General features: G+C 44.8%; 1 protein-coding gene across 1 annotated transcript in view; it reads left to right on the top strand.

Moving 5' to 3' along the window:
- LOC309714361 (melanoma receptor tyrosine-protein kinase-like) overlaps positions 1-26,536 on the top strand; it is a 41,845-nt gene that overhangs the window by 9,019 nt on the left and 6,290 nt on the right. The window contains exons 2-21 of the mRNA XM_082546750.1: positions 14,138-14,289; positions 15,359-15,566; positions 18,206-18,340; positions 18,514-18,582; positions 18,675-18,793; positions 19,740-19,881; positions 20,034-20,147; positions 20,219-20,345; positions 20,581-20,654; positions 20,779-20,869; positions 21,267-21,466; positions 21,552-21,684; positions 22,493-22,583; positions 23,070-23,227; positions 23,336-23,368; positions 24,502-24,646; positions 24,801-24,923; positions 25,095-25,193; positions 25,443-25,628; positions 26,334-26,489. Coding sequence (XP_082402876.1) covers positions 14,138-14,289; positions 15,359-15,566; positions 18,206-18,340; positions 18,514-18,582; positions 18,675-18,793; positions 19,740-19,881; positions 20,034-20,147; positions 20,219-20,345; positions 20,581-20,654; positions 20,779-20,869; positions 21,267-21,466; positions 21,552-21,684; positions 22,493-22,583; positions 23,070-23,227; positions 23,336-23,368; positions 24,502-24,646; positions 24,801-24,923; positions 25,095-25,193; positions 25,443-25,628; positions 26,334-26,489 — 2,555 coding nt within the window. The remainder of the gene's footprint in view (positions 1-14,137; positions 14,290-15,358; positions 15,567-18,205; positions 18,341-18,513; positions 18,583-18,674; positions 18,794-19,739; positions 19,882-20,033; positions 20,148-20,218; positions 20,346-20,580; positions 20,655-20,778; positions 20,870-21,266; positions 21,467-21,551; positions 21,685-22,492; positions 22,584-23,069; positions 23,228-23,335; positions 23,369-24,501; positions 24,647-24,800; positions 24,924-25,094; positions 25,194-25,442; positions 25,629-26,333; positions 26,490-26,536) is intronic.

Raw genomic sequence — 26,536 nt, 5'->3', positions numbered from 1 at the left:
ATTTAGAACGGTTTCCTGACATGCAGTCAGGTCCATGAGGTTTTGTACAGTGACACAGTTTAGGACGTCCCTCAGCATCCGAGTCTGTTTGGAGCCTGTATTGACCCTTTCAGGAAAGTTGGATGGGATTAAATCCAGATCCTTCTTGTGGCTCAGGGAACAACGAGTATAGCGGCAACCTTCGGTCCTTCTTTGCAGAACGTAAAGTTTCTGACTCGTGCTCTTGTTAAGTCGCTTGGATGCCTTCCGGTAGCAAAAAACGAGGCGAAGGAAAAAAGGGGCAAAACATTTATTTTCCATACAAATCGAAAGGTACAAAACAAATGCCTCTGGTGGGAGCTCCGTTTATATTCCCTTTATGTTATAACAAAAATAACATTAAAACGGCGACGGTCAGAAAACTGTTGCTCCACGTCCTGCTTGCTTACTTAACCTTTTTTACCCACACCCCTCCGCATGTGGGCCAAATACACACCCCCTTTACGACATCCACCAACACTTTACAACAACAACAGACTAACAAAGCAGGATTAATTTATGGAGCACAGCCTATTACATTATAACAATAAATAACAATAAAATGATCAAGATCATAATAGAAACTTAAAGATCATGACAAATACTTAAATATGGCATGATGTAACTGAGTAAAATATCGGCCTGGACTTGGCTCCAACAACGAGGGAGCAGGTCTCACCTGTCCAGCTGGTTCTGAGCCTGTGAAAGTGTGAGAGTCTGCACAGCTGTGCAGTGTTTTTATTAAACCCCTTGAGTTAAAGCTGACAGTCAGCACTTCAGTCACATTTTGATTGACTGATTTAAAACCCACTGTGGTGCATTCACTCAAAAAAATCTGTTGTTGGATGAACACAATTTAATCACGGCACCTTTTCCCACAAGATTTAACCGAGTACAAAAACCCATTTTTGACCATGTCAGACCAACACATTTGGCATTTGGTGGTTAAATGTAATCGGATTACGTTGGATCAACGTAGTATGCTTATATTGACTTAAAGTGATTTATTTAAGTATGTAGAGTGAAATCTGTTTTAATTGATTCTACACAAGTTAAAAACTTCAGGAGAACTCAATGAAATCTTGTTGTTTGAACAACTACTTTGCTAATCAAGGCGATTACTGCTAGTCGTGCTTAATGAACCAATGTGGGGGTTGATGATTTCATAGAGACAAACAACCATTTGCACTCATGGGTAGTTTAGAATTACCAACTAACCGAACTCTAATTACACACTGCAAACTGGCCAGATTGTGGATTTGAACCCAGGCCCTTCTTGCTGTGAGGCACCAGCACTGACCATCACACCACCAAGCTGTCACTCCAGGCTTAAAACTAGGAAAGCTGTGATTTCAAGGCTTGATGCAGACTTCTCTGTACGTTTTTGTCCTTGACAGGTTAAACCACAATAAATAGCGAGAGCATACGCGTGGTGTGGGTGTAGCTGTCTGCCTCTTAAAACTCCAGTGATTTTCCTGCAGTTTGACATCTAATGTGATCGTGTGAATTGCGTGAGTCCAGCAAATAACCGCTCTTACTAGATTGTATCAGGTCATCTCAACAAGAACAAATTAAGTTGCTGAAGTTCATGCAGATGCTACATGATTTAATTACGTTCACCATAGAAATTATTTAGTTCAAAGTTTGAATCTTGTACATGTAACAACCACCCAATTTCTTTTTTTTGAGTGTGGATTCAGTTCAGCTTTATTTATGCAGCATAACAACAACAGTCGCCTCAGGGTGCTTTATGTTGTAAGGTGGACCCTACAACAATACAACAGAGGAAACCCCAGCACTTGTATGAGCAAGCGCTTTGGCGACAGTGGGAAGGAAAAACTCCCTTTTAACAGGAAGAAACCTCCGGCAGAACCAGGCTCAGGGAGGGGCGGGGCCATCTGCTGCGACGGGGACGGAAGACAGGACAAAGACATGACATGGAGCTGATGATTGTTGGTGTCGCTGACTGAAAGTAAATGTTTTTCAGTCAAATATCATCAGATTTAACTGATTAATTCTTTGAAACAACTGATGGTCTTTGCAGAGTTCGCTCGCTTAGAGCTTCCTGTCAGGCTGCAGGGCCGCACAGCCTGCGCCTATCAGAGGCTTTTTAGGTGAAACTCTCAGGTTACTCTGTGCCAACCCAAGAGAGAGGTTATCTGTGTGGCTGGGAGCAGCGTACCAAAGGTCGGAGCACATGCTGCCTGTCAGAGAGGCAAAACTCGTTGGGCCCTTCTGGAATTTTCCTGAAACAGAGTCAGAGTGAAGCAGCTTCCATCTCGCAGACAAGCACAGTCTCGCTCTGACCTGCGAACACTGCTGCAGGCAGGACACACACCCTCACAGACACACACACGCACACACACACCCTGCAGATCTAACGATTAGTTTCTGATGTTGGTGTGTTCACGAGGTTCCACTGGTGGACAGGATTGTGTGTCTGTGCATGCAGCTGGTGCGCACACACACGTGAACAGAGGAAGAAAAGATTTGGAGGCAACAAATGAAGCAAGTCGTGCAGAAAGCTTTGACCTGCAGCCCGCGGTTCCCGGGTCTGCCTCCAGAGCTGCACACAACACAATTGCAACACTTACTTAATCCAGTTTGCACAAACTGCTGTTACACACATTCTATATGTGCTTTTGTCATGACATCATCACAGTGAGACAGCGATGGACCGGTTTGACGGATCACACTTAATGTTTCTGAAGTCACAAGTTCAGAGCCTGGAAATGATTTTATGAGGAAACAGAAAGAAGATTTTCTCAGCTGAGCTCAGACCTGCTGAGGCTGCGTTTAGCAGGACGGCCCCTCTCAGCTGGCTGAGACATTCCTGAAGACAGTGTGTGTGTGTGTGTGTGTGTGTGTGTGTGTGTTCCTGTTGTGGCATTTTGCAGGACAACATTATGTTTGTCTCTCTTCTCTGAGTTTCAGTCTTGTTTCCCGTAAACATGACCAGTGTTGGTCAAGTTACTTGAAAAAAGTAATCAGTAACTAATTACTGATTACTCCCCCCAAAAAGTAATCCTGTTACTTTACTGATTACTTATTTTCAAAAGTAATTAATTACTTAGTTACTTAGTTACTTAGTTACTTTTTAAAAACACGATTTACAACCTGAAGAGGTGATAAAGCGATAGATCTTTCAGCCCAATTCTACTTTTTCTACATAATCCATCATACAAAATGTAATCAAATGGAAAAGTCTCTTTTTTTAACATGTTTTATTAGTTTTAATCTTTTAACTTTATGCATCAAGCAAAACATTTAATTATATGCAACATTCTCTGACTGGAAGAAATTAGTTTAACATTTAAACCTATTTTCTGCACATTCCAGCACATAAAATAAAATATTTTTTGTGTTTACACTCACTCTTTCAAACAGATGCAAGTAAAACACAGCAGAAAATAAATAAAGTCAAAGACTCAGCGGTCCTGTTGCTCTATTTTCACCTGTAAAGCAGGAGTGGGGCAGGCGGAGGTTTACCCTGGTGCAGGTGTGCAGCGGTCAGTGGAAGAATCCGCGAGTTTCTCTGTGAGTTTCCCATCACGTCGTAGCTACTCGGTGCTTGCTCGGAAGTTTAGGGGTTTTTTTCGCTGTAAAAAGAAGTTTTCTTCCCACGCACGATGGACGCTAATGTTTTTGTCACTTTTTATGGAATCAAACTTAAAGTAAGGTCAGTACTTCCACGCTTTAAACGCTGCACGCTCATACTCTCTGCACTCCATATATGATCCATTGTTGATCTGCACACAGCTGTTGTCACGAACGTCGCACTTGCTTACGTCACTGTCATGAGACATTCTCGCAAAAAAAATCACGGTTTTAGTAACGCAGTAACGCAGCGTTCCTACGGGAAAGTAACGGTAATCTAATTACCGATTTTGCAATAGTAATCCCTTACTTTACTCGTTACTTGAAAAAAGTAATCAGATTACAGTAACGCGTTACAAGTAACGCGTTACTGCCCATCTCTGAACATGACAGGATGAAGTCTGATATGAACAAACATCTGTGCCACACACACACACACACACACACACACACACACACTGATTGCAGGTGGTGATTGGGTAAATTGGGCGTCTCCACCCTGCGGTGTGAAGTTTGGATCTCGGTGCTGATACGAACACTTTTGCACTCTTCAGCAGACAGACTGGTAACGCCTCACCGCGCAGTTTTAAACATCACGCCGTCTTTACTTCCACTTGGACCTTTTTAAAAGGACGAGGCCACGTCACAGTTTGAATGCAAACATAAGAGTCATAAAAACAAGCAAAGGCATCACGGTGACGGCCCTCGGTGCTCGCCGGGCTGGACCCGTGCAGCTCTCGATCGATGTTCACGTGTTTCTGTGGTGGGTTTTTAAAAAGATCGATGAAAGCACTTAACAGCAGTTTAAGCTCAGACGAGGCAGAGCGATGGGAAGCTGTCATTGATTTCTGCTGCAGGGAAGGTGACCATTGATTTCCATCTCATTCTCTTTGTTTCACCGTGAGCTTTTATTGGTTTGAGCTCTTTATTGTTGGGAGTGAATAATGATTTCCATCCTGGCAGCGCAGCCCGCTTCTGCTTAAATAAACTGTCGGATAAAAACAGAAACGTCTGTCAATCCAAAACCATCAGAACTGATGAAACAGGACGGGCTCGGGTTTCATCGTTCACTCTGAGCTTTAGGAACAGACGCTGCTGTTCAGATATCCACATGGAGCTCGTGCGCTCGTCGCTGGGTGAGGCTGGATCACTGTGAGGTGGATGATTGGTGTTAACTGCGAGTGAAACGGCTGTTTGTGTGCTGCAGGCTGCTTCCTGTGCTCAGCTCTGTAGGATCACTGAAGCAGTTCAGTGGATCAGGAGAGCGACAGTCAAACGACTTATTGTAAGCAAATATGAAAAAACAGTGATGTGAAGCAGCTGTGACGCATGTTTCTAATATTTCTCCATCACAGAAACCTGAACATGCTTCAGTGACACCACCGTGAGTAACACAGCAAACATGCGACGAGTTTGGGAGTTTGAAGACGTGAAGGAACGATTTACTAAGAACAACAATGACAGGATCGCATCCACGAACATATCTGTAGAATTCTACATCTCTTTATTTATCTGTGCGTGTGTGTGTGTGTGCGTGCGTGTCTGTGTGTGAGTGTGTGCGTGTGTGTGTGTGCGTGTGTGTGTGCGCGTGCGTGCGTGTGCGTGTCTGTGTGTGCGTGCGTGTCTGTGTGCGCGCGCGTGCGTGTCTGTGTGTGAGTGTGTGTGTGTTCGTTCGTCCTGATCACAAACCCAGCTCGTCTCTCGGGTGTTTTGTGAATTCGGCTGAACTCTGTTTTCGTCTCTTTGTCTGTGTTTGTGTCTGAGAGGGAAACTGAAGGTCACAGCGAGGATGGCTCTCCATCTTCGGCTCCTCTCTTTTCCTCTCTGCTGGTCTTTGATCTTTTATGAAGACAGATTTCTGTCCTCAGTGAAGAAGCTGCCGCCTCACAGCGAGGACGCCGACCGCTCTGACTTTATTTTACGCCGAGCGTTGTCTTTCCTGCTGGAGGGCTCAGCTGCTTCAATGAGCTGCATAAATAAAGATGCCAAGAAAAGAAAGCAGGAGAAGAGTTAGCAGAGAAGAATGGCGGGGTTCCTAGAATCAGCAGAAAACACTCACAGTTCATTGGAGGAGCGATGGACGTGAGAACAACATGAGACACATCGCTGATCCTCCCGCTGAAGCTCCACATAAACTTCATCACCGTGTTTGGATTCGTTTCACCTGAAACATTAGCAGCGAGCTCGGCTGTGAACAAAGCTCTGGCACCGAGCTCAGTGAACGGGATCGCCTTCAACGGTTCAGCGTTGTCAGATTTATAGCAACGGCTGTGTCGCCGTGTTTGTGTAGCTGAAAGTACGACACACAGCTCTGCAGGCCGATGCTGCTCAGACTGCAGGAGAACGCTGGCAGGCGGAGGTGGACCGACAGGTCTTTTCACTCTTCATTGTCTGCTGTTAATTATGACCGCTGATAACCTTCAGCAGGAAGCATTCTTATTCAGTTTAAGCCAAACCCTCAGTTGTTTGTGTTCCTTACACCATAAGCTATCAGATTATCAGATTAAGTGTATGCTCGTCACAGACTTGTTGACTTAGTTTGGGTTCAGATTTGTAACGAGTGTTCTGGCAGCTGATTGGTCGATTCAGACCGTCAACAAGAGGACAAACGGTCTCAGTGCTGAGTGACTGACCCTGATTGTGCTGAATGCTGAAGGTGGTTAGAGACGAGTCAGCAGCACTTCACTCATTACAGCTAATTCAATACTGACACACACACACGCTCGTTTTTATATCTTAATGAGGACATCTCATTGACATAATGCTGTCCCTGGCCTCCTACACTAACCCTGAGCCCTGACCTAACCCAACGGTAACCCCGACACTAAAACCACATCGTGAGCCTCAAACATGCCTTCAAACCCGTGTGGACGACATCTTGTCCCCATAAGTATAGTAGCATTGCACTCTTCTGTCCTCACAAAGGTGTCTAAACATGTACACACACACACACACACACACACACACACACTGATACGTCTCAGTGACCTCATTTCATTCCTCTGACAGAAAGTCCTGAAAAACCTTGAATGTTGCAATGAGACAGGAAAAAGCACTGCTGTGTGTGTGTGTGTGTGTGTGTGTGTGTGTGTGCGTGCGTGCGTGCGCGTGCGTGCGTGCGTGCGTGTGTGTGTGTGTGTGTGCGCGTTATCTGACTCTCCATCTTTTGTGAAACGAATAAATTCTTTGCTCGTCTCTGAGCTGTGATTGGCTGCTGCTGTGATTGTGATCTGAAAGCAGAGTGGCGGCTGACGGCAGGCAGGTGACCCACCTGTGTGCAGGTACACGGTGCTAATGAGGGCTGTGCAGATTCTCGCTGTGCAGTTATTGTCGGCAAATTCTTCCAATATCTATAGAAACATGAATAAAACAGTCATATCGGTGAAATGCGGTTTGTTGTCTCAGAGTACGGAGTAAACAGTCACGACTGGTTAAACAACATGAACCTGCCTGAGGTCTGAACTATGAAGCCTGAGTTTATCCGGCTAACTTCAGGCTTAATCCTGAGTTTTCGGTTTTGTAAAGGTTGTAACTTCTGACTGGGATAAATCACCATGGTAACCTGTTCCAGGTTAGAGATCAGCAGCTATGACATCTCGCCTACATACCAATCAATTCTTCAGCAACAGCGTCACCGTTCCTGGAACCTCAGAGCTCAGTGACAGACAGAAATGCAGCAACTTTATTCCTGCTTGTGTTTTTCCTGCTGGCTGACAGCAGTTTAAAACAATCCTGTTGTTCTACAAGCACGAGTATCTTAAACCACAGCAGCTAATTTATTCCAACCTGCTGAACTCGTGTTAAATTTGAATGTGGCTTAAACCTGTGTTTGGATTCAGCTTTCATTCTTTCCTCTCAGGCCCTTGAAATAAAAGACTAAAACTGTTTACACACATTTAAGCATTCATTTAAAAAAGTGCTCAATCAGAGTCTCTCCTGTTGTAATGACAGAGCTGTGATATGAGTCACGGCTTCAAATATGATCAGTTTTATTAAAGCCTTAATTTTTTTCCAGTTTTATTCACCTCGTCACTTAAAACGTTACCTTCTTCATATTTCTTTAATATTATGGTTTAATCTTCCTTTGTAACATCAGTCGCACCGCTGAGTGTTCAGATGCCGTGAGCGTGAAGATTAAAGCCTGGATGGACGTCATGTGATCGCCTATCCTGCTCACGTATGTGAATCCTGCTCACAGCGAGCTGGGTTTGTAGTAAAGACATGGACATCTGGCTGCAGATGTGCGTAGGAAAACCAGGGGGCAGTGTCAGTAACCTGCAGCACGCAGATAAAACAGCCGTCTAACGACGGTCTGATAGGACACCCTGAGACGTGTGACCCGCCCGGCGGCGCTGGAGGTGGCTGGTGTCAGACGGTGGTTATTAACGTTCTCTGTTAACCCGGGCTCCGAGCGTGCTCACATAAGAAAGGGTATTTCCAGTGTTGGCTGACTGTTCTGCACAAAATGAGTCAGAGATGTTATCAGATGAAGATGATAAAATGATGATTCAAATCTATAAAGAGCTTAAAAAGCAGTAACATTTAGAAAATATACAGTAACAGAGTCTTTAATCTGGTGACCAATCACAGAGGAGGAAACGTGTTTATTGTGTTTCCAGCAGCAGATCACAGTCAAATCATCAAATGAACGTTCAGGCAGCTTCAGTAAAGCGGCAGTCATAAAATCATCACTACTCCGAACACTGAAGTAAAACATGACCGGACCAGGTGAGGTGTTCGGCACCTGTTACCATGGTGATTTAGCAGGTAAAGGGAGAAAACTGTGGCTTGAAGCTCGACACGGCTTGCGGAGACATTCACGTCGCCGCTGACTCTGATGATGAGAACAGGCTGATAAACTCGCCTTATCTGAAATGACTCGCTCTAGCAAACCCGACCTTCCCCAACACAACCAGGCTTTTAACCACTTCCTGTCCGCTCAAACACTCTGGGAAGGTGTGACAGCGGGCGGCACTGAGCAGGCCTCGCTGCCTTTCTTTACGTCCGCGTGTTGGACTCGATCAGTGTTTGTTTCTGTTCGATGAAGAAAAGGGAAACGTGAAAGCAGGATTCTGCGATTTGCTGGCTGACGTGCGACTGAGCGTGCGTCCTGTCCATGCACACATCTGTGTTTGCCAACCTTGAAGTAAAGGTCAAACTCCCACTGATCACAAACCTGCAGCACAAAAGCAACAACATATTTTTTTCTGCGGTGTTTTCATCTGACTGTCAAAACACTTGTGCACTATTATATTCTCCACATGCTTCAGTGATATAAATCAATCGTTTAACTGACTACGCAATCATTTTTTTACGTTTCCTTTACAGACGAGAAACTTCAGCTCAGCTTTATTGATGAGAATCAGAGGTAGTTATGCAGTATGTGTGAGAAATGTAGAAATAGAGCTCCATTAAAAATGTTTCCTTTCATTATCTTCGTCATTTCATATTATAATCATTAGCCTTGTAAACTGTTAGCCTGCCACATATTGTGCTGTATTGTACATTTATTTGTAAAGATTGTTTTCAGTATATTTAATAGTACAGGTAAGCCTGCTGTACCTGAACAATCTGCATATTGTTCGTATCACATCAGTGGATTACTGATCATGAGGCTGAGATATTGTGTTGTTTTTTTTAAAAAGGCTTCATATTTAAGTCAACACCATTGTTTCTATTGTGCAGCTATTTAAAAGCTTCAGTTTTTGGAAAAAACTATAAAAATGTTTCATAAATTAATGTCTGAATTACTTAAAATCCCCAAAATATGATCTATAAATCATGTTTTAAGGTTTTTTATGTCTAAAGCATCTGTGAGGCAGTCCCAGTACGAGCTGTTACACCGTGAATCAAATAAAAATGGAACCATTGTGATTTTCTAGTCACATAGAAGTTTCATATCTGTGGTGCTAGGCTAACAGTTTCCTGCTGTTCCCAGTCTTTGCGCTAATCTAGCATGAAGAAACAAGAGGTAGACGACGTGCTGACAGAGATAAATGTGGCACCCTGACCCTGACAGAACAGTTTGTCTAATCACAGCACACAGACACACACAGACACACACAGACACACACAGACACACAGTGCTGCTGCTTTACAGGATCAGGGGATTTAGAAACTTTCCCTCTCAGAGTAACGCTCCGTCTCTCCTCCTGCCGGCGCTGTGCTGAGTCAGCACGGAGGCAGAGGAGGAAGACGAGAGGATAAAGAGGATTTAACTGATCCAGTTTCTTCATGTCTGACTCTGATTCACGCGTGATTTATCTGAGTTGCGAGAAGGCGGCGCGACGATCGCTGACGTGCACGAACCACGGGGCGACGTGCAGCCTCCGCAGGTCTGCTTCAGCACGCACACATCGATCAATCCGCCGCTGAAAGTAACGCACTATTTGCTCCTGTGTGTCATGGCCGCAGAGATTTACCTCCTCACCTCAACGGGAAAACGTTCGAGCTCAGCTAACGAGATTTTTGACGTTTTCACTTCCTGTGTGAAAAAATTTGAGGAAAAATATGATCTGGAAAAATCTGCTTAACCGACACAGTTGGCTCTACACATTCAGTTCAATATTATTTACCATTAATTTATTGTGAGCTAAGGACCCAACAACAACCTGCTGCAGGCTGTGGAGCCTCCGGCCTGCAGCCTGAGGCAGGAGGATCACCCTCCACAGCTCCGGTCCACCTCTCTGACTCATGGGCTGCTGCCTGGGAAAGATGTGGGCTGGAAAAAAACAAGTTCCCGCCAAACTTAGGCAGCTGTTAGCACACCTGAGCAGCCTGCCCAGGTAACGTGTGTGAGTGGGAGCTGTGCACAGCTGGACAGTTTAATCCACCTAAATCTAAATCCTTATATTTGAGCTCTGACCTGTGATGAACTCTGGATGTCCCCACAGTGGATTCTGAGGGTCCTGAGGCCTGTGGGCGGAGCTTTAGAGGACCAGGCGTGTTTCAGCGTGTCCAGCTGATTATTCAGGAATCTGTGGAGTTTGGAGGCTGAGCAAACGCTTTGGGCTCGTGGTTGAGTTTGTTCACAGGAGCTTCCTCCTGAGTGGAGAACCCAGAGCGACTGAGACTTAGATTAGCTGTTGAGGTGGATTCAATTCAGTTTCCATCCATCATGAAGTCAGCTGATCTTCAGAAACATGAAGATGCCTGCAGAGTTTTGGTGTTAAACACACTGACAGGAGCTGAGTGCACAGCTGCTACTGGGAAACTGTGTGTTCTGAGCACTCTGTGGCTTTCCAAGAAAAATGCGCGCACACACACACACACACACACACACACACACACACACACACATATGTACACAGAGGAGGGACTTTAACATGCAGTGTACCGTGCAGCAGTCGAGGATGACGTCCAAAAATCTGACAGCTCAGACCAGTTTCTGTACAAACAGTTCTGTGGGTGTGTGTGTGTGTAAGTGTGTGTGTGTACAGATGCATGCCATCACTATGAGATGTCATATTTTAATACCTTAACGTTCTTTATCACTTATCACGAGCTCCACATAACCTCGGCGCTGCAGCAGCGACCGCGACACGCCGCTGTCCTGGATGTTACGTTTTCCTTCACATTCACTTTATTTACACTTTTAGAAGAAATCTTTGGCTTTTGCTTCTGACAGCTGTCCTTAAACCTGCGTGCACATCAAAGACTTCATGCTCCAGTAGGTCAGCGCTCCGGTGACAGCTGCATGTCTGCACATGCATGGGAGCCCTGCAAACAGTCAGTTTAGCTGCGTTTGTCATTTTGCCAAAATATGAGCAGTTAAATTTCCAACAAACACGCCTGCAGTTCAGATAACTTCCCGACTCTATGACTATATTACACTTCCTGTTTACATCCTCTAAAGGTGCCAAATTATCAGAAGGTTTGTCTGAAGATGGACTCACAGAGACACAGGAGATGACCTCAGTGTCGGTTTCCTCTATCAAGATGAGACTTCCGAGCTTCCTCTAAAGTTAACAAAAATGTGTTTGAATCCAAAGAAATCCAAACATTCATGTTGTCTTGTTGTCGTGAATGTCATCGCGCTTTAACTGGAATGAAAACATGAAAGGAAGGAAGGGAGGCGCGAGAAAGGATGAGTTTAGTGATAAAACTGTGAAAACAGAGAAGAAATTGAGGAAAGGAGGGAAAAAAGGGAATGTTGGGAACACAGAAAAGGATGGAGTGCTGGAGGAGAGATGGGGATTAATGAGTGGGAGAGGACAGATGAGGATGAGGACATTGGGGGGGTGAGTGGGAGGAGACAACACAAGGAAAGATCGGAAGAAAGAAAAGTGGGAAAAAATTAAAATAAAAAAAGAAGAATAACCCACATAGCAGACAGGTCTGGGCTGGGTCTGGTGTCAAGCTGGCACTGCTGGCTGACTTCTGGCGTGTTAGGTGGTATTTCATCCAGATATGGGCCAGGCCTGGCAAGATGGCACTGTCTATGTGATGGCATGCCATATCTGACCCGATTGTGGTTTGGTGTATGTGGTCCAGGCTCATAGAAACCAGGTCTGGCCCGGATCTGGCATCAAGCTGGCACTTCTGACTGACTGGTGTCATGGCAGAGTGTATGTCAGCCAGATGTGCGCCAGGTCTGGCAATGAGGCACTATTTATGTTCCTATTTTCCTATTTTAGTCAGAAGACCCAAATGCCATGTTGCAATACTATACTGCTATGGTAGCTAAGGTTTCAAATGCAGGTTTGACAGGTTTCTGAGTGTACACTTTATCCAAACCTAGTGAGGGTTTACTCAGGTTCACCACTCGGTGGCTGTAGCTCAGGAGGAAGAGCAGGTCACCTACTGATCTGAAGGTTAGGGGTTTGATCCCTGATTCCTTCAGTCAGCATGTCAGGAATATGAATGTAGTTAGAAAGCACTCAGTTTAGAGAAAGTGTCTGATTGGGTGAATGTGGCATGTTGTATAGAGCACTTTGAGTAATCCGGGAGAGTAGAGAAGTGCTATATAAGAATCAGTCCATTCACTCTCTGAACAGAGTTTCATCATGTTACTTTTGCACTATTATGTTCCAGTACATGTTGTTATTACATGGCTTGATTAAGGTACACATTAGGCTGACATCTGGGCCAGCACAGGTCCAGCAGTGAGTCTGCAGCTGGCCTTGTGCTGGCCCATGTGTGGGCCACCTCTGGCAAACCAGATCTGGGCCACCAAAGGGCCGTCATTCTTTGCAGTGTGTGGGCCATGTGTTAGCACATTGTGTGGGCCATACCCATTTTGCTATGTAGGGAAGAGTATAAATAGGAATAGAAGGAAAGGACTGAGGAAATGGTTGAGGAAGGAAGGATGAAAGAAAAAGTGGAAAAGAAGGATACAAAGAAAGAAAGAAGGAGTGAAGAAAGGAAGGAGAGATGGATAAATTGATAAATGAAGGAAAGAAGATAGGATAGAAGGAAACAGGCATTAGCTAACTTTATTGCATCACATGTACAGTAACAGCACATGTCTGAACTTTTCTGCGCGGCCCTGACCAATGGGTCGCTTTCCTTCAGATGAAGAGCAGCTGTGTTATCTTTGTGATGTCACAGTGGGCGAACAGCCAATCGGTGTGCAGCCAGACATGTTCAGAGGTCCTCGGTTCGCTGTTTGCTTAAAGTCTGAGGAGAGTGGAGGCAACAGGTGGAGGTGAGACAGGTCACAGCTGCTCTGCACCGTGTTCCTGTACCTGTTACTGGAGTGAAAGACCATCAGGAGCTTAGTGCTCTGAACTGCAGTGTTTAGATCAGGTGTGAGGAAAACCTGCAGGACAGGTGAGAAAGGCCCGAGGCCGTCACCATACTAGATGTTTGAACTCACTCTGTGATGTGAAGTTTAAAATCTGTCGGTACAGTCTGAGCTTCTCGTGTGACCGGGTTGCTTTTGCACTCAGATCTCCTCCACTGACTTTCAGGTGAAGTTCTGAGTGCAACCTGAGCTCTGATGTGTTAGTTTCAGCAGGAAGTGGCTGATCTTTAACCTGCCGGACTTCATTCCTCACACCGTCACAGGCTCCACAGCTGCCGCCCAACTCGTTCGATTCTCGTTTTTACGGTTCAAAGCTGCATTACACCTTCCTGCTTTGGTCCGGGGCTTCCCTGAACACATCACACAATGACCTGATGACTAAGTTTCATTACCTGTGAACTCTGAAACATCCCCTCCTGTTTGAGACACCAAAGGACTGAGTGTCTGTGGTGAAGAAACTCTAAATATAGGCGTCTAAAATTATATTTAGGACTTTTGGTTACATATTTAAAGAAAAATATCTAAATGACAGATTATTTTTGAATTTTTTTATTAGAAATCTCTAATGAGCTGATGAGCAGGTGGGCGGGGCTTCTGCACATGCGGCAGCCATGAGATCACACAGATCCAAGAGTCGAAAAAACAGAAAAAGCCAAAACAGGTCCACTTCAGAGTGGTTACTGTTCCCTTCAGGGCAAAAGACCAGGAAACTGCATCATCCAGTGGCCTTTAGAGGAACTGCAGCTGATGTTGTGCACTCCTCTCTTTCTCTCTCAGTGTGTCAGGGAATGAGCAACCACCTGTCGCTGTTGGGGACGTACGAGCAGCACTACGACAGCATGGTGAGGATGTACTCCAACTGCTCCGTGGTGCTGGAGAACCTGGAGATCACCTACACGCAGGAGCACCACGACCTGTCCTTCCTGCAGGTGAGCCACCGTCCCTCAGCATCAACAAACCAGTGTACAAATAAAATGAATGATTGTAAATCAATAATTAGAGGTTAGGGTTATAAATGAACCAAAGCAAATAAAGTGAAAGAAAAGTCCATAAATAAAATCAATAAAACCAGCAACAGACAAACTAACAGAGAAACTACAGTCTGGAGTTTCTCTGTTTTTATTGGAATAAAAATTAACGGACTTTATTTCAGCATCATTTTGAATGAAGGATCGTCTTTGGCACAATAACAGGAAACCAGCTTCAGCTGAATTATCATTAAAGACCAGTTCTCATAAGTCTGACTCACTGTGAGAGCAAACAGCAGAGACATGGCGAGGCCAAACAGCGTGGATGTTTCTGTGCGATTCACACGTCAGCTGTGACGGTGGGAACGCCTCACTCCTCTGAGCCTCAAACATCACTCCAGCCTGAAAACAAGTTTGAAACAGGGAGGAAAACCTAAAATACGATGTTAAAATCACTCATTTTTGTAAAGGTTTCTCAGAACGTTTATCAGGTGAACTTTACACTGAAGAGACTTCCTGTTGCTCTGGTTGGGCCCACCTGAGGTTACACTGGTCTGTGAACGCCTCGCTGCCTGAGGAAACGTTTGGTGGATGCCGAGCACCTCGGTGGACTCATCTGTGTTTTTACTGTTTTATCTTCCCTCACACAAACACAACTGTGTCTGTGCTGCATTCAAGGAGCCTCTGTTATCAGGTTGCCTTGAGGAGCTCTGCTTTTGGAAAATCAAACCCAGATGTTAAAAAATAAGAGAAGGGGAACACTTTGAGAAGCACCGTGTGGGAGTCAGATCCGTCGCGCTCAGGCAGCTGGTCATGTGACCATGCCTGCACATAAAAGTGACTGAACACTGAAAGAAAGATGAAGGGCAGGTTTCAGCAACACATTCATACATAAACACAGAAACAGGGCAGCGAGCAAAGCGTTTCAAAATGATGTTAATCAAACCAATCAATAAGAGTGTTGTTAAAGGCTACTTTGACAATAATGACTGACTTTATTTGGACTCATTTATCCTCCTCTTTGCTTTAGTCCATCCAGGAAGTAGGCGGTTATGTTCTGATCGCTATGAACGATGTGGCGACCATCCCATTGGTCAACCTGAGACTGATCCGGGGACAGAACCTGTACGAAGGCCGGTTCGCTCTGCTGGTGATGTCTAACTATCACAAGAACGCCTCATCTGCAACCATCAACTACACCAGCGGCCTGAAACAGCTGCAGCTCAGCAGCCTGACCGGTACACAGACACACACACACAGACACACACACACACACACACACACACACACAGAGACACACACACACACACACACACACAGACACACACAGACACACACAGACACAGAGACACACACACACACACACACACACAGACACACACAGACACACACAGACACAGAGACACACACACACACACACACACACACACAGAGACACACACACACACACACACACACAGACACACACAGACACACACAGACAGACACAGACAGACAGACACACACAGACACACACACAGGCACACGCACACAGGCACACACAGACACACACACACACACACAGACACACACCGACAGACACACACAGACACACACACACACACACAGACACACACACACACAGACACACACACAGGCACACGCACACACAAACACACACACACAAGCTTCCCAGATAATTCAGAGCTGGTGAGTAGTTCAAGGACACTCAGATTTTGGAACAGCCAACAACAACTGTGTTTTTACTCTTTAACAACAAAAACTGCGTTATGAAACGCTACAAGTGTGATTTGAGTGGAGGAACCTTGCAGCCGGTGGCTGCAGGACCCTGAGACACTGCTACACCCAGAGTGGGCGCTCCACCCTGTTCTTTCTGAGAACAATGGCTCCTGACTTGGAGATCCTGATTCTCAACAAGAACTGCAGCTAAAAGTATTCAGACATGAACTGTTTGTAGAGACACGAGCTAAAAGAAAACGACTTGACACTGTTTTCAAACTGAGCCTGAGTGTGTAACCCACACTTTACATGCTGATGTCCTGCCTGTCACAAGTGCAGCTGTGTGCTGGCAGGAGGAGTTCCTGTGCACCTTCACTTTTTATTTTTGGTCAGCTCTTTGTTTTCTGCTTCATTCTGCTGAGAAGAGGTGATGACACCCATGCTGAGCTGGGTGGACACACCATTTAAAACTCTTCAGTCAACGCCTGATTGTGCTCCAGCAGCAGGAAACAGACCACACCCTGGCCATCACTCGCTGCTTCGGCTGAACTGTGGACTCAGCATTAAGTGAAACTTAAAGTCTGTGCTGTGGAGAGAGCTCTCACAGAGATGCTTTGTTGGATTTCGGTGGACTATATTTAAAAAATAAATATCTTTGATGATTTCAATACTTTGCGTCTTCCTCCAAAAATTCCTCAAATCAAAAAATATGTTGAAAATTTTATTGCTGCAACATCACAATTTCAGATGTTAGATAATCAAGATGAAGATGATTAAACCTCTAGAGCTGGCATGTCAAACATAAGGCCCAGGGACCAGAATCGGTCCAATAAAGATTTCAATTTGGGTCACAGGATGGAAAATGTGAAGAAGGGCATCAATATCCTGCTGACAAAGACCTTCATATCTGTTCATACAACATAAGTCGTATGAATGTTATTATCGCTGTCAGTGTCTCACGATGGAAAATGATGTCTGCGCTGTAGAGTTTGATCCTTTCTGCTTATAAAAACAGATAAAAGTTTCTGTGGTCAACGGTAGGGATGGGTATTGATAAGATTTTCACGATTCCGATTCCATTTTCGATTCTGTTTAACGATTCGATTCTTTATCGATTCTTTTTAAAAAAGGAGAACACTAAGGTCGATTAGCTTAGAACTTTGTTTTATATCTTCTCTTTGAACAAGACAGAAATTTAGGAGTAACATGGCCTTACAAACCCAACAGTGAGATCTTAAGAGATCCAGCCTACGGCTCTTCAATGGGGTGTCACAGGGTCCCCAGGAAAAACATTGTAAATGTAAAATAATAAAATAAATATTCTTCTGTAGCAATAACAAAGTGTAACATAAATTATTCTGTAGCAATTACACAAGAATATCCAGTAATGTCCCTGCCTACAATTAAACACATTCACTTACTGAAAATCATCTGCTGTGGCAAACGGGTGCAAGCCTTTGACCACAAACTGAGTCTCTGCTCGGTGACGTTCGTCTATCCTGCCTGAAAGGAGACGCTGCCGGCAGACTGCAGCGAGAGCTGCCAGCATCTGAGCCAGACTCTGTCTCTCTCATCATGGTCACTAAATGCACAGTAATGGCAGGTTTGTAATAAGGCAGATCACGCTAACATAATATGCACTGTTAGTTGATTATTTACCTGCCGCATTAACGGGAGAGGATGTGCAAACGTTACCGCTGCTGCTGGTTGAGATTCACGAGTCCGGAATTAAAAACACGACATTCATTTAAGGTCATCGTGTGTTTTGTGAGCAAATGCTTTTGCATGTTCGTAGTGTTTCCTCCCTTAAATGAAGTATCTACTTTGCAAGTATTGCAAGTTGCCCTGTTGTCATCCGTTCTCGTAAAGTATGACCAAACTTTTGAGCGTTTGAGCTGCTTGGGCGCCGTGTTTCCTGCCAGGTAAATGATGCTCCACAACGTGGTGACGTCATTCGGGGCAACTGGAATCGATAAGGGAATCGTTTGCAAAAATGGCAAACAATTCCAAGGAACTGAAACAGTGGGAACCGGTTCTCAACAAGAACCGGGTTTCGATAACCATCCCTATTCACAGATAGTTTATAGAGGCGACGTGTTGGAGGATGTTGGAAAATGTTTTGACGTGCTGGCCTATGTCTGCTTCATTATCCTCACAGAGATCCTGAAAGGAGGTGTAAAGGTGACCCGCAATCCTTTGCTGTGCAACATAGAGACCATCGATTGGTGGGACATCGTGGACAAGGCCAGCAATTACAGCGTGGTGTTCACCAAGGACGACTTTCCAAAGAAATGTGCGCAGAGCAGAGATTCAGATTTTCAGCCTTTGCTCACTGAGCTGTGATCTGAAGGGTTTCATAATTCTGTGTGTGTGTGTGTGTGTGTGTGTGTGTGTGTGTGTGTGTGTGTGTGTGTGTGTGTGTGTGTGTGTGTGCGTGTGTGTGTGCGTGTGCGTGCGTGTGTCCAGGTCAGACGTGTGACCCCAGCTGTCATAACAGCTCGTGCTGGGCAGCAGGACAGGATCACTGTCAGAGATGTAAGCACACACTCCTTCCTGCTCTCACACAGTCGTTCAAAGTCACATGATGGTACGTGTCGATTGTCTCTCTCTCTGTCTGTTTCTGTCAGTCACCAAGCTGCTGTGTGCAGAGCAGTGCAGCTGGAGGTGTCGGGGGCCCAAACCCGTCGACTGCTGTAACGAGCACTGTGCTGCGGGCTGCACTGGACCTCGGGCCACCGACTGCCTGGTCAGTGTTAATCCTCACACAGCACTGCTGCAGTTACAGTTTGCATGTCTGGGACAAAGATTTTTACAGGACAAGACGGGCAGGTGTTCACCAATCAGCAAAGACACATTTACAAGACTCTGAATATTTCATTATCTACATATACATAAGATCATTAAAAGATTCCGAGAATCTGGAGCGATCAGTAAAAATCAGTACTGGATAGACGTGAACTTCGGGGACTCAGACAGCACTGCATTAATAGCAGGTGTGATTGTGTGATGGAGATCAGTGACAGGTTTCACAGCTCAGCTCCACATCTGCAGATCAGAGCGCCATCATGCAGAGAAGAAGCTCCAGATGTGAACATGACATAAAACAGCTGATTTTTTAATTCTGCATATTTTTCACACTTTCATGTTTCAGATCATCACACAGACTTTAATGTTAAAATAAAAAAAAGGTATCCAAACTTACCCGGGAAAAAGTAGTTTCTTCCGCCTCGTTAATTCATAAACTGTAATTAAACACATTTTTAGAAAGTTCAGCTGGACTAGCATCACCTGGGCCCAGCCTGCTGTGTGGCTGCTGAACTGGCCTGCCTACAGTCTAGACCTTGGGCCAGCTGAGAACATCTGGAACATCACAGAACCAGAAACAGGATGAACAAAGCCAGGACTGCTGAGCAGCTGGAATCCTTCATCAGAGCAGGACAGCTGCTGGCCTCAGCTCACAGACCTTTACATAGACCTGTTCTACCTTACAGATGTGTTCCTGCCATCAAATTTAAAATGAGCTCATATTTTTCTTATTTTCTCAGTTTAAAGATTTGATATGCGTTCTATGTTACAACTGTGTCGTGTCACAACTTTTTCAGAATTGATGTTTTAAAAAACTCGGGCTAAAAAACATCTTATTAAAAGACTAAATACAGGCTGTTTTCTCTGTCTGTCCTCGTGCTCTCCAGGCCTGCAGGGCTTTCAACGATGACGGAATCTGTAAAGACGCGTGTCCACCTTTGAAACGCTATGACTCCATACTTCATCAGGTGGTCGAAAACCCCAACGCCAAATTCACCTTTGGAGCGACCTGCGTCAAAGCCTGCCCACGTACGGACTTACACATAAGTCACATCATCCACCTGTGGTGGTGTCCCTGGAAGCCTCAGTGTGACAGGGTTGAAAACAATGTAGCTTCCAGCTAGAGACCTAAACATGGTCTTTGTCCTTAATGAGCTCTGTTTGCTTCTGGTTGGGTGTAGATAACTACGTGGTGACTGAAGGCTCGTGTGTTCGTTCCTGTAGCAACAGGATGTACGAGGTGAAGGAGAATGGAATCCAACGCTGCAAAGACTGTGACGGACCCTGTCCTAAAGGTAGAGAGCGCGCGAGTGAGAGACACCTGAGAATCAATCAAATCACCTGACCAGCTCTTTCTCTCCTGCAGCATGTGACGGGGTCAGGTTTGGCACTCTGATCAACACCATCGCTATCAACGCCTCCAACATTGACTTGTTTAAGGACTGCACCAAAATCAACGGCGACGTCGTCATCCTTGAATCCTCCTTCACTGGGTGAGGAGCTCCTCCCACTAAACATCACAGTGTTACACTGCGACTTCACGGTAGCTGGATGCTAACAGCATCATACCCACAGCCACACGTCAGCACATCGCCAACGCTCGCCTGTCATGAAACACAGGCTTCATTAAGTTAGCCTGACAGAAATAAATGACTTAAACATGTTCGGTGCAGTCAGCTGAGTAGGCCGTCCTCTGTGTCAATGACTTGTGCTGATTTGCCATTCCAGGGATCCACATTACAACATCCCACCCATGGAGCCCGAGAAGCTGGAGAACTTCAAGACAGTGAAGGAAATCACTGGTAGGTCTACAGCCTGAGAGCAATGGGAGTCACACTAACTGAATCTGTAGTTCGTTGCCCTCTGATTCATGGAGTTGTTAAAGTTTTGAAGATTGCAGCAACAACCAGTGTTTGTGTCGTCCAGGTTACCTGGTGATTCAGTTCTGGCCCAAGAATCTGACATCTCTGTCTGTGTTTGAGAACCTGGAGATCATCAGAGGAAGAACGACATTCTCGTGAGTCTCACTGTCCAGAAATACCAGAAATATGTGAAATATGTGGGTTTTCTTTCCAAACTGATAACAGTTTACACCGAGGTTATAAAGGAACTATGACAACTAAACCTCTGAGCTATTCTGGGCCCATAAATCTGCTTGCATAATGGGTGGTTTCTTTTGCACTCTGACAAATGGAAGTGTAGCTCAACACTGGTTTCATATGTAGATATTTGGTCTGTGTTTCGTTTGACTTCAGACTTTACTCAGTATCAGTGTCAGCATGACATGATTTGGTAAGCGGAAGAAGGTTGGTGGATGGATGTTGGATGGATGGATGGTTGTTGGACCAGCAAGAGTGCTGATGGTGGCTCTGTATTGTTTATGTACCCCCCTCTTATGGACTCTTGCTCTTCAGGAAACACAGTTTGGCCGTGGTGAGCTTGAAGCACCTGCGGTGGCTGGGTTTGCGCTCTCTGAAGGAGGTCAGTGCCGGAGTAGTGACAGTGAAGAATAACCCCGAGTTATGTTATGTTTGGAAAGACCAGTGGGCCCACCTATTCAGATCAACCGACCAGACCATTAGCTTGTTGAACAACAGTCCCCCTGATGTGTGTGGTGAGTCAAGAGTTCACGTTCAGCACAGCTATTGAATGAACGAATGTCTGAGAAATAAGACAATATTCTTGTCTCTGCGACACAGAGAGGAACAATCAAACCTGTGACACGGAGTGTACAGATTTAGGCTGCTGGGGTCCAGGGCCCACCATGTGTTTGTCCTGCCGGCAATTCAACCGCAAGGGCCGCTGTGTGGTGTTGTGCAACCTGCTGCAAGGGTGAGTTATAGACTTTAAACATTAGTGAAGCAGTTGCTGTGTCTCTGTGAAGCCTTTTGTCAGGCTTCAAAACAGGCTTTCTGCTGTCCGTTTATATTCAGCCAGAAGCTGAATAAAGTAATCAGCTAAGATTAGCTAGCTTGATTAGCTAGCTCAACCATAAACTTTGTAGATACACAGACATGTATACGTGCTGAAAATATTTTAGGTTCTACATATATTTTTATTTAATACTAAATTTACAGAATCACTACACCCAACACTCAGAGAACGGAGGTTACAGGCATAACCCCAAGCTAACCTGGTGCTGCTGCTAAATTTGGCTGCTACCTTAGCTGCTACCTAGTCTCTCAATATTCACACTCTACACAATTAATGTCACAAACACAGATGATACACAAACATCTAAAATCAAATAAACTTGTTCTACAGCACACACACATCCAGGTAAAAGTCGTCATTGTCCCTGCAGTCACTACACTCCCAACATAAATACCAGTAATTCAGATGAGTGCAGGTTGCTCCGAAACAAATAAAAAAAGCTGAATTTCACTCATCAAAACTGGAGGAAATACTTGAAAATAGCTGCACAACAAGTCACCCCTGAACAGTTGTTTAGAAGGTTAGTTAATTATGAATTAATTCATTGTAACATGTGAGTCTGTGGGGCTGGACCCCCTGCTGGATACAGCCTTAAGTGGCTATTGGAGGAAATCCATAATTTCCATCAGTGCAGAAAACCGAGCTCTTGTTCCCCCGGTGAGCTTCTGCACACTGACTCTGGATCTTTCTCTGTGTCCTCCTGCAGGGAACCCAGAGAGGTGGAGGTAAATGGCAGCTGTGTCCAGTGTCACCCAGAGTGTCTGCTGCAAACCGGGTCGCTGACCTGCTCCGGACCGGTCAGTGCAGCTTCTACTGCTATTGTTGCCATTGTTGCTAGGAGGAGTGTACAGTATGAAATAGCATCGGACAGTCAAAGCATACAAGCAACTGTAACAGCTGCTGATTTTTCTAATTAATACTTCGTACTCTTCTTCAAGTCATGTCTGAACCTGAAAGTTCAAACTTTTTAAGGTTTTTCAAAGCAGATCTTTAAGATTTTGTGTATTAAAAACATATTTTTAGTTCTTTTTGAGATTTATATCAAAAATTAAGGTAAAAAGGGCATGATCAGTAGATGTTAAATTAATCCTGCAGAAAAATACAGGAGCAAGCGTGTTAACAACGGGACAGGAAACATGAGGAATCTGTAGATTTCGCTTTGAGAATGAAACATTTTTTGGCACATTTTGTTTTTCTGTAAATATTTTGGTCCTTGTACAAAGACAAAAATCATAAATCGTGGTTTAGAAAATGAACATCCCCATCATCATCCCCACCTGCAGGGCCCTGACAAGTGTTCCCAGTGTGCCCATGTTAAAGATGGCCCCCACTGCGTGCCACACTGCCCTCATGGTGTGCAGGGAGAGGGAGGCAAGTTGGTCTGGAAATACGCCGACAGAATGGGCCAGTGCCAGTCCTGCCACCAGAACTGCAGCGAGGGGTGAGGCGCATGCTGCTGAATCCCCGCTGAGGGTGTCGGCAGAGCAGCTGATATTAAACAGAGCGTCTAACATTGGATTTAAGATGTTTTGTGTCTGTGTGTCTGCAGGTGTTCTGGTCCTGGATTGTCTGGATGCAATGGGTAAAAATATATCTTTGGTTGTATCTTAACTGAAATCAACACAGAAAAGATGATGCCAAATAAACTTTTGCATTTCAACAATATATATATATGGGGCGTCTGTCTCTCATTCTCTCTCTCCGGCTGCTACTTCAATCATGAAACTGATCAATGATCAGCTGATCGTCTCTCTTCTTTGCTTTTGGCCCACTTTGCACCAGAAAGAGGAAACCAGCGGCTGAACAACAGCAGCACGTTTAAGCTTGATAAGCTGTTGTTAGAATGTATTTAATATTACTTTCTACTCGAAGATCTTTTTCTACGTAGCTGACGGCTGTAACTGTGCAGGGGCGGAGCTAGCAAAGTTTAGCCAGGGGGGCCGAGAGGGCATGAACAGGGAAAAGGGGGCACAAAGACATACTTTTCTTTCTTATTCTCATTTAAAATGTCGAGCTTTTAATAAATAATTATCTGAATCTTACAACCAAAGTTTTCATGTGATGTAAAATGTATAGAAGTCCATTACCGTATATAGTAACTGTTAAGTCTAATATACCCTAGTAAGCTATAGTACTTTTTCTTTGGGAAGGTACCATCTGTGCAGTCTGCAGTTCTGTTGAAGAAAGATGTTGAATCTATTTAATTATTGTAGAAAAATAATTGATTTCTGTGCATTTTTTACACGCACATTAAATTAAAGTTGATTACGTCGATTAATCATGATGAGGTGGGGGGTGGTTCCCTTTTTTATTTTGCTGGGAGTTTGCAACCCCATTAGTTTGGTTATTTAATATTTCTGCTAAGTACTCTTTAAAATACCAGAATAGGGAGGATGGAGCAGGTTTAAGTTTATTAGATTGATCAGTTTTGCTGAACTATGAAATATTTTGGGTGCAGTGTATTTTTTTGCATACAGGTATAGCAGAATATTTTTTTACTTGAGTATGAACTTATACAAAATGCAGAAAGATATTTAAAAAAAAGTTTTACCGATTATAAAATGCACTGTATCAGATTTATATCAGTATCGGCCGATATTCAAATTTATGATATCGGTATAGGGAATAAAAAAGTGGTATCGTGCCATCTCCAGTTTGAACAGGACTCTATGACTCTGCATGCTGTCAGCATCATTTAACGCTCTCTCTTCACAGCTCTCTTGCACACTCTACACTGGCGGCCAGTGTGATTGGAGGGCTCCTGCTTCTCGTCATTGTGTCGCTGATCATCTTTGTGTTGCTACGACGAATGCAAATTAAGAGGAAGCGAACTGTACGCCGCCTGCTGCAGGAGAGAGAGGTGAAGACTCAGCTTTTCATTCTGCATTTAAAACGTGATCGATAGTAAAATGAATGCATTAATGATGAACCTGGGTTTGATTTGGTTGGTAGCTCTAAAATATGAACTGAAGTCTCTCTACATATGATGCTATTGGATGACTTTTGTCATTTAGCTGGTGGAGCCGCTGACCCCCAGTGGTCAGGCACCTAACCAGGCACTGCTGAGGATCCTGAAGGAGACCGACTTTAAGAAGGTCAGGGTGCTCGGCTCCGGCGCCTTTGGGACGGTGTACAAGGTAAATATGTTTGATACAAGAGAATGATCCCCTCATGGTGGTACTTTAAATGTTTAGTCATGTGAGTGCAGCAGAGGAAATGCTGCTGTCATCCAACACTTGAGACTTGAACGCACCACAGCCCAGTCGCACTCCTGCTAGTTGGACAGAATAAAGTGTTTGTTTGTTTAGGGTTTGTGGATCCCTGAAGGCGAGAATGTGAAGATCCCAGTAGCCATCAAAGTTCTCAGAGAGGCCACGTCACCAAAAGCCAACCAAGAAGTCCTGGATGTAAGACTCCTCTGTGTGCTTCTTCTTTTTCCTGCTATACAAACACATTGTTAGTGACTGTTAAGTATTTTGTGTCTTGAATTTTAAGTCGCTCCACCAAATATCTTCTTACATTTAAGGGGTTTAAAAAAGTTGGATCTTAATCTTGAGCTGATTAAAGGGCGCACTGAAGTTAAAAATGCTCCACAGCTGCATCTGTAGCTCAGACTTTCCCGTGGATGTTTCTCAGTAACACTGCTGTCTGTGTAGGAAGCGTATGTGATGGCGAGTGTGGATCACCCTCATGTGTGCCGCCTGCTGGGAATCTGCCTGACATCATCAGTCCAGCTGGTTACTCAGCTGATGCCGTACGGCTGCTTGCTGGACTATGTCCGGCACCACAGGGATAGCATTGGGGCGCAGTGGCTGCTCAACTGGTGTGTCCAGATTGCTAAGGTGAGTAAATGAGGTCAGCAAGACCTCCTCTAAGGAGAAACTCTCCTGCCTGAGGCGCCAGCTCAGTGTGCAGCTCTCTTTAAGCCTGCTGAGGCCCATTAATGCAAACACAAGAAACCGTGTGCTAATCTGTTTAGTCCGTTTTAAGTCTGATTTGGATTTTTAAGTGCTGGGAAAATCACAAGGTACAAGGTCAGAGGCTCACAGTGAAACCTGATGAGAGCAGTCTCCATTCATAAAGTGTGCTGATGGGATCGTGGGTGCTGAATATGGAGCTGATGGCAGGAGAAAAACGGGAAAACCTCAGAGATAGTTCATGGATGCAGTGAAGGAGGACGTGCAAAAAGCTGGTGTGACAGATGAGGATGCTGGGAGAGGGGGAGATGGGGGCAGATGAGCTGCTCTGGCGCCCCCTAAAGGCAGCAGCCTGAAGAAGTTAAACAAAAACAAACAATTTACACAGATGAGTTACAGTCATTTACACATTTTTGTATGAGGCTGTAAACATGTTTATTTCTGCTGTAACTTTTGACATTTTTAAACGTGGATCTGTGGACACTGAACGATTGTTGGAGTCAGCATCACCTGCAGTTTCTGGACTTCATTTCTTTTGCAGAGATACTGGTGCTGCAGCCCAGCCAGTTATCACACAGCTGGTTTTACTCATAATGAAAACTTGTGTGCATGCATGACGTTTGTGTGCAGGGGATGAACTACCTGGAGGAGCGTCACCTGGTGCATCGTGACCTGGCTGCAAGGAACGTCCTTTTGAAGAGTCCTAACCACGTCAAGATCACCGACTTCGGCCTTGCCAAGCTTCTGACGGCAGATGAGAAGGAATATCACGCTGATGGAGGAAAGGTGTGTTTTCATGTGGATGGCACTCGGAGACGAGCTGATTTCTATCA

Source organism: Aulonocara stuartgranti (genome assembly GCF_965226115.1).
Source record: "Aulonocara stuartgranti genome assembly, chromosome: 9".
NCBI lineage: Eukaryota > Metazoa > Chordata > Actinopteri > Cichliformes > Cichlidae > Aulonocara > Aulonocara stuartgranti.
The sequence above is the reverse complement of the archived record's forward strand: the minus strand, read 5'-3'. Positions and strand labels throughout refer to the sequence as shown.